At 41.8% G+C, this 14,531-nt stretch overlaps 1 protein-coding gene across 1 annotated transcript in view; it reads right to left on the bottom strand.

Moving 5' to 3' along the window:
• Nucleotides 1-14,531, bottom strand: part of Slc44a5 (solute carrier family 44 member 5) — a 132,002-nt gene that overhangs the window by 73,803 nt on the left and 43,668 nt on the right. Inside the window, exon 4 of the mRNA XM_017803341.1 lies at nucleotides 7,397-7,481. Within this exon, the coding sequence (XP_017658830.1) occupies nucleotides 7,397-7,481 (85 nt within the window). The remainder of the gene's footprint in view (nucleotides 1-7,396; nucleotides 7,482-14,531) is intronic.

Genomic DNA, 14,531 nt, shown 5'->3' with positions numbered 1-14,531 from the left:
GTGTGTGTGTGTGTGTGTGTGTGTGTGTGCATGTTCGCAGGGTGGGAACTAGAGGCCAGAGGTCAACTTTAGATGTCATTCCTCAAGTGCCATCCACCTTCTTTTCGAGGTGGGATCTCTACCTGGCATGGCACTCACCAAGTACAATAGGCAGCCAGCCTCAGGGATCTGACTGCCCTTGACTCCCCAACACTGGAATTATAAGCATGTATCACCATATTTAGTTTTGCTGTTGTTTGAGACAGGGTCTCCCTATAGCCCCAGCTGGCCTGGAATTTGCTATGTAAACCAGGCTGGCTTTGATCTCACAGAGATCCACCTGTCTCTGTCTCCTGGGATTAAAGGCATGTGTCACCACACCCAGTTTTTTAAACACAGATTCTGGGGCTTGAACTCAGGTCCATATGCTCATATGGCAAGCACTTCACCAACTGAGGCATCTTCCCAGCCCCCTTCATTGTATCTCTGTCAGTGTACAGCCTGCGGTGCACAGGATGTGAAGGGGAACATGTTGCCCTTTGCCCGGCAGTACCCAGTCCAAACTAAGCAGGCCTCTTTGCTTTCTGAATCTGTTTCCTGACTTTCCAGTAGTGACAGTGACACCCATTAGCACTGCTGTAATGAGGATCTGACATGACCTCAACCTTGACTTCCACCCAGGCTCAAACCCTGTACCTCATCACTCCATTAGCCTCCTTCACTCAGTGAGTTTGGGAGCAGCTGCTGCGAAGCCAGCTGACGCTCTACCCACAATCCGGGTGCTGAGGACACAGCAGGGGAAAGACAAGGCAGACCTGACCTCAAAGTATGTTAGGCCCAGCAAAGGGAGATAAAGTCAATGATTACTGAGGAAAAGTTCAGGGATAAGATTACAAGTCAGCAAATCGGGGTCTCATACTACAGAGTAACGAGGGAACAGACTGATAGTATCCGGGTGTTTCAGACCTGATTATCAGCTCCATACCTCATCCTTAAGATAACATACTGCAGGAAACACATGAGATTGAAATCCAAATCTTCCTGACTCTATCCCTGAGGATTCAGACTGTCTTAGAGAAGAAATCCATACTTCACTGTGCACAACTTCTAGACTATTGCACAGTCCATTGGAGAAGCTCGGCCAGGGACGCTGTACGGAACATGCAAGTGTTATGTCAGCAGGAAGGACATCCCACCTCTCCCGACCTGCTTTCTCCTCATGTTCAGGAGATTAAAGGCAGGTTGGTTGTGTTTCGGGCCCGAGTATCAAGGTTGAACAGAGGTAAAATCATAACTTGACTCTAGGTGTCTATTATCCTGACAAAATGCTTGTTTCATCTGTTTTATTAAAAGGCACCTGGTTGCCACCCCATCTATTCCAGAGGCTGAGACAGAGGGGTCACGAGTTCAAGTCCTGCCTGGGCAACTTAAGAGAGACCCTGCCTCAAAATTAAAAAGTAAAAAGAGGGCTGGGGATATAGGTTAGTGGTAAAGTGCATGTCTAGTTTGAACAAGGGCCTAGGTTCACTCTCCAGTATTGAAAAGAAAAAATACAAATAAAGAAATAAAACTTTAAGAAATAAAGTAATTCTTTGCCCCAGCTTATATATTTTCCTTTTAAACTGATTTTGGAAAATTCGAGGGGAATATGAAAATAACACATTTTGATTGAAAATTAAAGTGCATATAAACATGTAAATAAGAAAATAAAAGTTACTTGTCATTTTACTTTGTAATTCATGATTTCTTCCATTAATGTCTTCAAAGTGAAGAAAAATATTTTTCAGTATACAACTTTATTGTGAAAAATGAAAATAGTTCCAGAATGCAGAAACCAGCAGCAAGAATGGCCTTCCGAAAGTGTGAAATGGGTTCCGCCACTCTCTCGTTGAACACCTTTCTCCAGCCATCCCTGTGCCTAGCAACAATGTAAACAATTTAGTAGGCCCCATGGAACACACAAATCAGACTCTGATCCCCTCCTCAGACGTCTGCACTCTGTTCTGTCTACTCCGGGCTCTTGAGCTGCTCCCTGCTCCTGGGGTACTCCTGTCAAAAGGACCTTTGCATTCCCCCCTCCTCAGCTCTTGCTGGGCTTTAGAAAGGTGCCATCTTTAGAGTCTACCTAGCCCAGCTGAAAAGTTACTTCCTCTGGAAAACCCTCCCCAATCCTGCACCCAGAACAGACCTCCCTTCCATGGCATCCCAGGTGCCCCAGCACTCTGTGAGGCTTTGTTTTATGTTCTCCTTCATAGCATCTGTCACTATTTGAAGACATCCCGTTTAGTGACATCTTTATTTCCAATCTTCCTTTAGCTCACAGGAAAGGCTCATGGGACCAGGTATTTTGTCCATTTGCTTGCCATCTGACCTTGGCCTTGGCAACACTGTCTGAGACATAGTGGAGGCTCAATAAAGTGTGCATAAAAATGAAATGTAATCCTTCGCTAAGAAATAATAGCTATAGCCATTATGATTATATATAGCCATGTATGCTTTCAGACTTTATGTGTGTTTTATATGTGATTATATCATAGCTATATATATATATAGCTATCATAACTAATATATAGCTATATTATTATATAGCCATGTATGTGTTCAGACTTTACATGTGTGTTTTATGTGATTATATCATGCATAATCCTCACAAGGCAGAATATACTCACATGCCATTTTAATAACTTGATTTCCCTTTTACATTTATTTATTTTATCTATTATTTATTTATTTATTTATTTATTTGTGTGTGTGTGGACATGTGTGAATGCTATAGCAGACCTGTGTAGGTCAGAGGACAACGCGCTGGAATCCATTCTGTTCCCACCTTCCACCACGTGAGTCTGAGGGATTGAACTCAGGTCGTCAGGCTTGGTAGCCAGTGCCTGTACCCACTGAGCCATCTTTCTGACATAACTTGATTTCTTGAATTGACACTATATCAGGCACGTTACCATGTCAAAATTATACCTATAGCCAGACACGGTGGCGCACATCTTTAGTCCCAGCACTCGGGGGCAGAGGCAGGCAGATCTCGGTGAGATGAGGGCTAGGGTGGTCTATATAATGAGTTCTAGGTCAGCTGGAAATTTTTTCTATGATCATATCATGATCCATTTAACCTCCTCATGACAGACATGAGAGCCATTTCTACTCTTCTTAACAAGTTCTTGCTACAGTGACTCACCTAGTAGGTCAGCTGGAAATTTTTTCTATGATCATATCATGATCCATTTAACCTCATGACAGACATGAGAGCCATTTCTAGTCTTCTTAACAAGTTCTTGCTACAGTGATTCACCTAGTTGCATGATTACTGTTATTTTGGTTGTAATAGGGAGCAATCTGAATCTTTCTGAAATCACTCCCCAAGGCCTCTGTCTTAAAGGCTCCATCCCCAAGCTGTGACACTGTTGGGAAATGATGGAACCTTTCAGAGGTGGGTCCAGCTGGAACGCAGTTAGGTCATGGGGGGGTGAGACTTTGAAGGGGACATGGGGACCCTGTCCCTTTCTTCAGCTTCATGGTTTTCATGAGATAGGCAGTCCTTTTCTGCCACAGGCTCCTGCCACAGTCTACTTCTGCCACGGTCTACAGGATCACGAATGCATGGACTTGAACCTTCAACACTATGAGTCAGAATGGGCTTTGCTCTTTTAAATTGTTTATGTGTTTCCTCACAGTGATGGGAAGCAAACACACCAGCTCTAATATTAAGAAATGCCTTCAAATTTATATTAAATTAGCTTCTGGGGAAAAAAATCACTGGATCACAAAAAGTACACATTTGATAAATATTTGGTAAAACCTTGTAAACATCATATTATACTGCCACCAAGAACAAATGGGGCACTTATGTCTCACTCTACTGAACCCTGGACATTTTAATATTTTTAATTTATTTGACCAACTGATAGGCAAAAAATAATGTTTTTAATTTACATTTTCTTTTTAACTGTAGCAGCAGGTCTTTTTTTTTTCTATTGCCATGGGACACAGCATTATGTTATTATCTACTTATGACTTTGGCCTTGTTTTGTATTGGACAAAAACTATCTTTTTACATTTATTTACTGTGTGTATGTGTGTGCACTCATGCCCATGCGCCACAGCATGTGTGGACGGGCCAGAGGACAACTTTATGGAGCTGATTTTCTCCTTCCATCTTTAAGTGGGTTGTAGAGATCCAATTCAGGTTGCCAGGCTTTCAAGGGCGCACCTTCTTCCTGGTCCCTTTCGTCTTTCCTCCCCTTCCCCTTCCTTCCTTCTTTCCTTCCTTCTCTCTTTGAAGTTATTGTTGTATCTATCCGTGTGTGTGATGTAGAGATAGAGATAGAAATGATGGGGGCACATTACATACATGCAGAAATAAGAGAAAAATTTTGTGGAATCAGTTCTTTCCTTCCATCTTTATGTGGGTTCTGGGGACTGAACTCAGGTTGCCAGACTTTACCAGTGCCTTTACCTCTGATGGTAAGATTCCTTGATGCTTCTGTTATGGTTTTGATTTAGCTATCATGTTTAGAAAATGCTGTTACCCCATAAGTCTATAAACATACTCCATTACTTTTAAATTTTTATCTTGCACATACACAATCTTCAGTGTCTCAGAAGTCTTTTGGACATAAACACCCAGTTTATACTTTTATGAATGGCACTTTGCTTAATTCCATACAATTTGCTTAATAATTCATTTTTCTGCTATTGACTTGAAATTCTATCTCTGTCTTATTAAAAATCTGTTTTGTGGTGCAAACCTGAAATCCCAGCTATTCAAGAAGTCAAGAAAAAAAGATTGCAAGTTCATGACCTGTCTGGGCTACAGGGTGAGTCCAAGGCCACCCTGGGCAACTTACTGAGACTCTGTCTCAGAATTTTAAAACAGATAAATATAAGAGGACTGGGGTTATAACTCAGGGTTCAAATATTTGTCTCATGTTCATATGACCCTAGACTCCATCACTAACACTAAAAAAAATATAATTGGATTTATTTCTGCCTAATTTTTTGGCCAGTCTACATTTTTCTAATGATGTCATTATCCTCATGAATTTATTCTAATATTTTCCCTAGATATATTTTATACAATTATATAGCAAATTGTTTAATCCTGAGTAAGGTTTGATTTTTATTTTATGTGCATGTGTGTATTGCCTACCTGTGTGTAAGTACACTCATGTCATGCAGTGCCCAGGAAGGTCAGAGGAGGGCATTGGATCTCTCTGGAACTGGAGTTATGGATGGTTGTTAGCTGCTGTCCTAGTTTGTTTCTCCATTGCTGTGACAAAACACTCTGACCAATACCAAGTTGAGGAGGAAAGGGTTTATTTAGCTTACATCTCCAGGATCACAATTCATCAGGGAGCCCAAGGTAGGAACTCAGGGCAGAAACCTGGAGTCAGGAGCTGGAGCACAGGCCATGGAGGATCACTGCTTACTGACTTACTCCCCAGGCTCCTGCTTAGCCTGATTTCATATGCTCATAACCACTGAGTCATTTCTCCATCTCTAAAGCTTGATATTTTTAAATAAATATTTCACTTGCCATTAAGCTTCTAGGCATAGTTTAAAGTAGGTTTCTTATTAAAAATTTAAGTTAGTGCACATTTACTTAAGAATTAAAACTACTAGAAAGTTTAAATGCACTGGAATAATCTTAAGATTCAGAATGTAACAAGTTCATAAATTTATTGTATGATAATTTTGCTAGAAACTGAAAATATGAAAACTATTTTGAAATAATTGGCCTTAAAGTTGCAAAAAGTGTCCTACTTTATCCCACACCACACACAAAACTAAGTTTCAGCTGAGTTGCAAATATAAATATAAGAGGATTATAAAAGTTTAGAGAATGTTGTTTACCCCATAAGTCTATAAGCATACTCTGGAAATTCAGGAAATATTTTCAGGAGGAGGAAGGCAGTTATGATCAAGGCGCAAGAGGCAGAGACTGAAAATAAATATTTACAGGATTGACTCTCACAAACATGAGCACAACTTCCAATGGGTCCATTAGATCTGTTAAATGGATGAGCCAGAGCTGACTGTCAGATATTGCTGGAGGTCCATTCATTTTCATGTGTATTTTTATCAGAACTACTACTTTAATGAACAGGTCTGTTAGGCAAAGATTGTCTCTGAATAATCTTTATAGACTGAAATTTGGGGTGTGACATTTTTTGTTTGAAGTAAATGGGTCCCTGGCTCAGGGTGATAAAACTTACTGTTACAGAAGCCCTTTTAAAAACAGCCTTTTAAAAACTTTCTTAATGAAAGTAAAGATTTAGAGAATTTTATGATTTTTTTTCTTCACCACCTGGTTCTTTCTTCTCCCTTCCCAATACAACAGTCTTTTTAGCAAAGTCTAAGAATTTTTTAAGTTACTGAGGTTAAAATTACAGCTTGGATTCAAATTTACCAGGTGTGTCAGGCAGATCTTTTGCAGGGGAAATGTCCCTGAAGTCTGACCTGTTGTGATTAAGGGTTTCTCTCTTCCTCCTCCAAGTTTCTAGGATTTCTCAACTATCTGTAATAATTATAGCCCATAAATTTTATCAACTCTTTCCTGAATCTATTTCTTTAATCTACACAGTTCCTGAAATAATGAGTTCTCAGTTATGTGTAGGCCCTAGAAACACAAGACCAAAGAGTTCTGGACGTCTTTGTCGTTGTTGTTGACGACGACGATGACGACGATGATGAACCTCTTGTTAATTTGGTTTTTGTTTGTTCATAATTATCCAAAGCCAGCTCTTACAGAAACAAAGTTGGTTATGAAGAATCAGGAGATCTAGCAACAATCCCAGGTGGAAAAGAAGAGAAATAGACCATGAGAAAGGAGTTAGCTTTCTAAAAATGTGAGGCATGGCTTTTTGTTTTTGTTAGGTCAAGAAATGGAATGTGTGCCTTCAAAACTAGACACTCCTGTTATGACTGACATTGGAAACATTTTTTTTTCAGATACCAGGGCATTATCCACAGATGCCAAATTGCCCAAAATGTCTGTAGAAAATCTGGTGCTACTTTCAAAGGCAGAATGATTTGTCAGTAAGTGCTGTGGCAAAGTGGTCAAACTAAGGTGTCATACTCAGTCTCCAATAGCTCAATTCAAAAGGCATTTTTAAAAATATAGTCACTAGAAAGGGAAAGGAAGCCGCAGATTCCAAACACCCTTTAGAATTTTATTTTCACCAAACAGAGTCCCCACCATCTAATAAAATGTTGCATTAATAGGGGTGTTGTGTCTATGGGGTCATAGAGTGAGATTTCCCGACTTCTCATAGCTTTCGTAAGGAAAGGGGAAGGAAACACCTCCTTCATGACTCTCGACCTTCCTAAGAGTGGTTGGTGTTAAAGTGGGGTCAAGGATCCAGCTCAGGCAGTAAAAATCACACAAGGCACAACAGACTGTACTCACTCATTGGGGGTGCCCTTCTGGCCACAAAAGTGTCCCTCGCTGTCTGTAGGATAGGCCACTCTCCTGGGGTCGCCATGGATCCAGGCTGCAGGGACAAGAAAGGACCAAATCTCCATGAACAACACGTGGCTGAAGGCAGCCTGACTGGAGATTAAAATCCCCACAGCACGCTCACCTCTCCCCTCAGTCACAGAACAGTATTGATTTTCTTCAGAGTAATTCCTTAATGAAAAGTAAAATAAAATATGGATGAATCAGTCTGAAAGCACATTTCTCCTCTCTCAAGATTCAGCTGGGTTTCAGCCAAAGATGAGGTAATGCACTTAGAAAATGACAGTTATTAAAATGTGACCAAGAGGGCACCAGACAAAAGCTTGCTGGGATAAGGAGGCGCCTTTTCTAAAGTGAAAGCCAAAATGACTTCATACCGGGGCTGGTACATTTACAACCAAGCAGGATGATGTAATGCTTTGGGGGTCTGTAGAATGAAAAACACTTAAAAATTCAAAGGAGTGAACCAATTGGTTCTCTCATTTCATAGGACATTAGGAAGGCACACAGGGCACAGCAGAGGTAATGCACAGCAAAGATTTGCCGTGTATTTGTCTAATAATCTTAAAGTTTAATACAAAAACACCACATGCTCCCCAACTTCAGGAGAACTAAGGACTCGGTTGCATTTTCTTTGGAGATGCTGGGCTCTGCTTCATACAAACACATCACTTCATTTTGTTTATTTTACACAAAGTATAAATGTGGCCCAACAGCTGGACTATAAACCCACAGAAAATAATAGCCACCAGCTAAGTTAACTAATGCTTCCTAATTTAGCTGAAAATTTCCACCTTTTCTAGTTTGAATAGCGCTGTTGTTAGGAATCTAGGAAATGTACACTGGTGATTGAATGCTTGCCCCTGCGACAGAAACACCCCCGTTTTCTCCAGCTTTGCCCAGCTATCTCCTTCCCCACATTTACTGGATTTGACAGTTCACATTATAATTCAGTCACCCCTATGTATGTGACTGGTGTGACTTGCGATGATAAAAAAAAAAAAAATCAGTCCTCCGAATGAGAATTGGAATATGGAAGAGGACTTTTCTTATTAATCCAAGTTTTTCCATTCAGTATCTAGGCACCCAGAAAGATCTCCTTTGTCTAAGTCTCCCTCCCTCCGGCGTCATAGAGGCGAATCAGCTTCATCTTCTAATGCTGTATTAGGAGATTCGGCTTCTGTGGCCACAGCTCCCAGCTGCCATGTCTCCCTGTCTGTATTTCCCAGCATAAAGAAAGCAGACTACAAAAACGTGTGCAAATGACACCGAGCATTCAAAGTGTATTGTCTTCACCACATTCTGTTGTTATGTTTCAGCTTGTCACATGTTCCTAAATTAGGGAGAGATCCAATTGCATCCAACTCTATTTTCTAATGGTTTCTCTAAGCTTTATCATAAAATATCTTAGCCTTTTTCTAAATAATTATTACCTGAGAAATAAGCATCTATTTCTTTTGAAATATAATTTTTCTTAATTCTTGAGTATTTCGTACACTTACGCGATGAAATATGATCCATTCACTCCCCATTTCCCTCTTCCAACACCCCCAACCTCCCCATCCCCAGCTCCTCCAACCACCAAATTCCTCACCCCCCGACCCTCACGTCTCCTCCAGTACATCCCCTCTCTGTCTTCATTTGTTTTGTTTTTGGATAACCCTCTAAACCCAATTATTGCTGTCTGTATATGCATGGACGTGGGGCCATTTGCTGGAGCACAGGCAGCCTACCAGCAGCCACAGCTCAAAAAAGAACTTTTCCTTGCTGAGCAGCTGTCAACTGCCAGGCGTGCCTCAGGGTAGGGCCTGGAGAGCACCTCATCCAGCCACAGGCACCTGTGTCTTATTATCTGTAACCAGAACAAATCACTTAATTATTTTGAATCTAGACTTTCTAATTAGTTACTAAAACAAGCGTCTAAAAACACTGAAATCCATAGAATGCCAGAAAATGTGAAGGAGACAGGGATGGTAGAACACCTGACAGGGCATTCAGAACCCAGCATGGATTCAGGAACACTAGTTTTTAAAAATAATTTTTTTTTCCTCAAAAAGGGAAACCTGAAACTGGACTTTGATGCAAGTGGTTTGTTTGGTAGGTAATTCCAAGAAGCTTCTGAGGTGTAAGGGCTCTGGAGGAGGTATGGATTACGTTGATGAAGGAGGCCTTAATGAGCAGTACACTGTGGTGAGTAGTCACGGCTCCTCTGGGAACTTCTGTGGAACCTGGGCATGCCGGCTGGGATCCATGGACCCCAGGCGTGGCTAAGGAGCTGTGGAACCCAGGGCACACCTGTTGGGAGCTGCCGTAAACTTGCCCCTGTGAAGGATTGGGGGGTTAAGGGGTCTTGCACCAGCAGTAACTGCCATACTTTTCTTTGCCTTTTATGCCACTGATCAACTAACTAATCAAAGAATTTACTAAATGTGAGCTGTGTGCCTTCAGCCAGAAGCCACTATCAGGATAGAGGCATGTCAGAGTTCCCAAAGAGCATACGGGAAGGGAACGGCCTTAGTGAGGACCAGGGACTTGAGAGATGCTTGGAAAAGTGATTAGGATTTGGACATGTATTTGGAAGGGGGACAGAATGGCAGCCTGTGCCTAACAAAACCTTCCATTTACTGATCATGTACAATGGGAGAAGGGAAGTGTTTGTTACGTCTGTGGCCTCATGAGACCCAAGCATCTCACAATGGGAGCAGGGGGTATTTTTACCTAAATGTTGTATTAGAGCTTATTTCTCAAAATCAAATACATTTTAAGTGACATAATGAGAACTTAATGTTAGAGCTCTGAGGCCTCTGACTTTATCCATTAGACTACAGTGGCAAAGAAGCTAAAATAGATTAAATAATGAAAAAGAATTCCTTAATGAAAAATTTAAATAAAAATTAAATAGATTAAATAATGAAGTTTCCAACTAAGAATAAATCAGGAGTGATTTTGTTTTAGTTTCATTTCTGTTACTGTGATAAAATATCTTGACAAAAGACAGTTGGTGGGAGAAAGGGTTTCTTATAGCCCACAATTCCAGGTTACAGTCCAGGATTGCAGGGACATCAAGGCAGGAACTGACGATGTCTGGCTATTTCCCGTCCACAGTCAGGAGAAATGCATGCATGCTCACTTGTCTGGTTGACTGTGCTCAGCTCAAATTATCTACTTTTAAACAGTTCAGGAACCCCTGCTGAGGGACATCGCTGCCCACTGTCAGGCAGGATCCTTCCCACCTCAATTAATCAATACAATCTCCCACAGACATGCCCAACCTGATCTATCCTTCACTGAGACTCTGTTCCTAGGTGATTCTGGGTTGTGTCAAATTGACAATTGACAATTAGAACAACCATCACAGAGCTTGTTAATATATATTATAGCTGTGATGTAAAGTGTCCTCTGCAAAGGCTCATGCATTGAAGGATTGGCCCCCAGGGTAGCATGTTCTGAGCTGGGGATCCTGGAAAGTGATTGGCTCATGAGGGCTGTGATGTAATCAGTGGATTAACCCATTGATAGATCTATCATTTGGTAGCATTCTTGGAAGGTGGTGGGAACTTTTGGCAACAGGACCAGTGAGAGGGAGTAGGTCCCTGGGGTGTGTTCTGGGTATGCTATAGCCTGTCTCTGGCCCCTTCTTTTCCTCTCTCTGCTCCCTGTCCACACAGAGGAAAGCTGCTTTGATACACCACATTCTCCTGCCATGATGTGCAAACATTCCTCAGGCCCATAGCCGTGAAGCCAGATGATCATGAACCCAAACCATGAGCCAGTATAAACCTTTCCTCTTTTTAAACTCTCCCAGGTACCTGTCACAGGGATGAAAAGGCCAACTCACACAGGGCAAACCAACAAGGGTACCAGCTGAGTAGGGACCAGCACATGGCTCCATCATGGAGAAAAGGCAACAGCAGGCAGTTTTGAAGTTTTGCTCATTTGGAGAAAAGAGCTTTGTACTTGCAGAGGGGCAGGAGAGGGTCCGCAGGACAGATCTGGACACTAAGGACCAAGGAGGGGGTTGAAGATGGAGGTGTCCAGAAAAGAATTCCCCTTCTAAGACTCCTGCTGTTGAGCTGTGTCAGGTGGCCATGTTTACTGAGCTGTTCTACCCGCCCCATGCAGCTCTGGCATGGAAGCCCAGCTACAGATGGTGTGTGTTTGAGCTGGAACATCAAGACTTTGTGCTTCAAGCTGCCAGAAAGAGCAAGAAAGGGGATTTGGAGAAACAGCAGCCATGCGTGACTCTGTTCATAAAGTCAGGCATGTCCACATTTTACTCCTCTGTGGAACTTCTAGAACTGTGCTGAGATCATAGCCACGTGTCTACTAAGAACTTGAAATGGCAACAGACCCAAGGATGGCCCTGAACTTCTGCTTCTACTTCCTGAGGGCTGAAATTATAGGCATGCACCACCAAGCCTGGTTTATGCTGTGCTGGGGATTAAACCCAGGGCTTTGAACAGGATAGACAAGCACTCTACCAACTGAGTCATGACCTCACCCTTATATAACATGCTTCAAACACAACATGGACAAAAAAATCCCTCCATACTTTTATATTGGTAACATTTGAAATGATACTTAAATAAAATGCATTGTTAAATTAGTAAGCTCAAATTTACCTATGTCTTACACTCTTAAATGTGGAAGATTTAGATTATACATGTTATTCATGCTATATGTCTCTTGGACATATTCAATCTAGAAAATTTCCTAGCAGTGTGAACTTATACATGGTGACGAACAGTGCTGTTATATCATTGGTATATATAAGTCACCCCAAACTCAGGATGTCTAACTTGTGATTTTTATTACAAATATTTTAAAACGTGCCCCTTTAAAATAAGTCACTATTAACATATTTTTCAAAATGTTCAAACAGAGGTGATGACTGCAGGGGTGGGGGAGTCAGCTTTCTTTAAGGGTATACTCACAAGTGTAAGGGCAGAACAAACTGCGCTACAAAAAAGAAGCTGGGAGTGGGGAGGGCATGGGGTGGAGCTAGGAAGAGTTGGGAGGAGGATTTAGGGGCGAATGTGACCAAAATACATTGTATGCATATATGAAATTCTCAAAGAATTAGTAAAAATACTATATTTAAAAAGTTGGCTGGCCAGGTGTGGTGATGCACACCTTTAATACCAGCACTCAGGCGGCAGAGGCAGGTGGATCTCCATGAGCTTGAGGTGAGCCTGGTCTATTTAACCAGTTCTCATGTGAATGTGAAATAGCAAATAATCAGTAGTTAGTTACTTAGTGTGTACAATGGCATATGAAAACTCAGGGAAGACTCAAGTAAGAGACAGAGTGAAGAGGACAGGTGTTTACACCTCTGGGTAGAACACGGGAACACACGTGTAACAGCTGTAATTGCAAATGGATATAGATGCCTGTACAGGAAACTAATACTGTGTGTGCAATTGTCAATATGGTTTTCCTAAAGGAATTAAATTCTGATAAAGAGATCAATCTTCTTTTCAATTCTCCTGATACTTACAAAACTCACGTAAAGTAACTTTAGTGATTCGTTTATATACTTTTGTTTGTTTACTTTTGAAGACAGGGTCTTGTCATGTAGCCCAGGTAACCTCAAACTCATGATCTTCCTGCCCCAGCCTCCAAGTTCTGGGATTACAGATGTGCCTGGTTAGTTAGGATTACAGATGTGCCTGGTTACTTTTATAACTTAAGAACAGAAATTCTACCTTCAAATATTTTTTAAAAAGTTTTTTTTTTTTTTAACCTGCATGAGTCAGATGTGGGGAGTGAGACAGGAGGTAGAGCCGTGCTTGGTTGTGGCTCCATAGACGGGGAGTCATCTCTCTCCCGTCGCTCCCACCTCTAAATGCCACTCCAGCATCAAGACAACCAAAATGTCAACTCAAATCTTCTGCAAGACCCCTGGGCATCAGCCAGGACTTCTTCAGTAGAGGGCCATATTCTTCAAAATGTCAAAATTGTAGACCCTACATTGTGGTTTTTTCTTCCAGATGTATTGGGGGTTGCTATCATGGAAATCTTTCTTACCCATTAATCCCATTTAATTCGAGTCCACTGATCCCCTTTGCAGTGGCTTTCACATATGCATAGCCGTGATTTGGCAGTTCTTCGAAACAGGGTGCCTAACCACCCGCCTTTTGAATGTGAACTAGACTTAGTGACCTGCTTCTCACAACAGAACGTGAAAGGTAGTGAAGGCTCCGCTGGTTTACAGGAGTGGGTAGTAGAAGACCCTGCAGTAGCCTCTTCTGTCCATCTCTTCCTGATCACTAGCTCTAGGGGAAACCACTGAACATGTTATGAGGACACTTAGGCAGTTTATAGAAAAGTCCACATGAACAAGGTTCACACATGAAATCCTATCACTTGGGATTGAGGCCAGTCAGGGGTATATAATGAGTTTCAGGTCAGCCTGGGCTGCAGAATGAGACCCTTTTTTTTTAAATCAGAAAATGGAGGGGAGGAAGAAGGGAGGGAGGGAGGGACAGAGGGATGGAGGGAGGAACGGAGGGACGGAGGGAGGGAAGGAGGGAGGGATGGAGGGGAACCCGTAGTAGTGGGCTGACCCCCTAATTTCTTTGGAATGACAGGCCCATTGCACACATGAACTAATAGACACTGTGGCTGCATGCATAAGACCTATGCAATATCAAACCAGTCAAAATGACAGCATGGATTGGGGAGGGGCTCACAAAGCTGATGATGACTGCCATGGAGGAAGGAGAATCAGTCTTCTTCATGGATGCAGCCTGGATAGGTTACCCCTGCTCCAGTGGATGGTGCTATACCCATGCACATACCAGTGGCACCAGTTTGACTCAGTGGTTATAAAAAAGGAGTACATCAAGTTGGGAGGGAGATACGGTGGTGGGGAAATCTGGGAGGAGTTGGAGGGGAGGGACTGGGAAGTGGATTTGACCAAAACATGTATGAAATTCTCAATAAAAATGTTTTGAAAATACTATTACTAACATAGTTTTCTTTTTCATACAGATAAAACCCAGTTTTTGTAACCTTAACTGAAATCCTCTACTTTAAGGAATATGGTGCATATATCATAAGGAATGTGGGAGTAGCTGTCAAA

Source organism: Nannospalax galili, unplaced genomic scaffold (genome assembly GCF_000622305.1).
Source record: "Nannospalax galili isolate Female #2095 unplaced genomic scaffold, S.galili_v1.0 scaffold387, whole genome shotgun sequence".
Classification (NCBI taxonomy): Eukaryota; Metazoa; Chordata; class Mammalia; order Rodentia; family Spalacidae; genus Nannospalax; species Nannospalax galili.
Note: the sequence above shows the minus strand (reverse complement) of the source record. Positions and strands in the feature narration are given on the sequence as shown.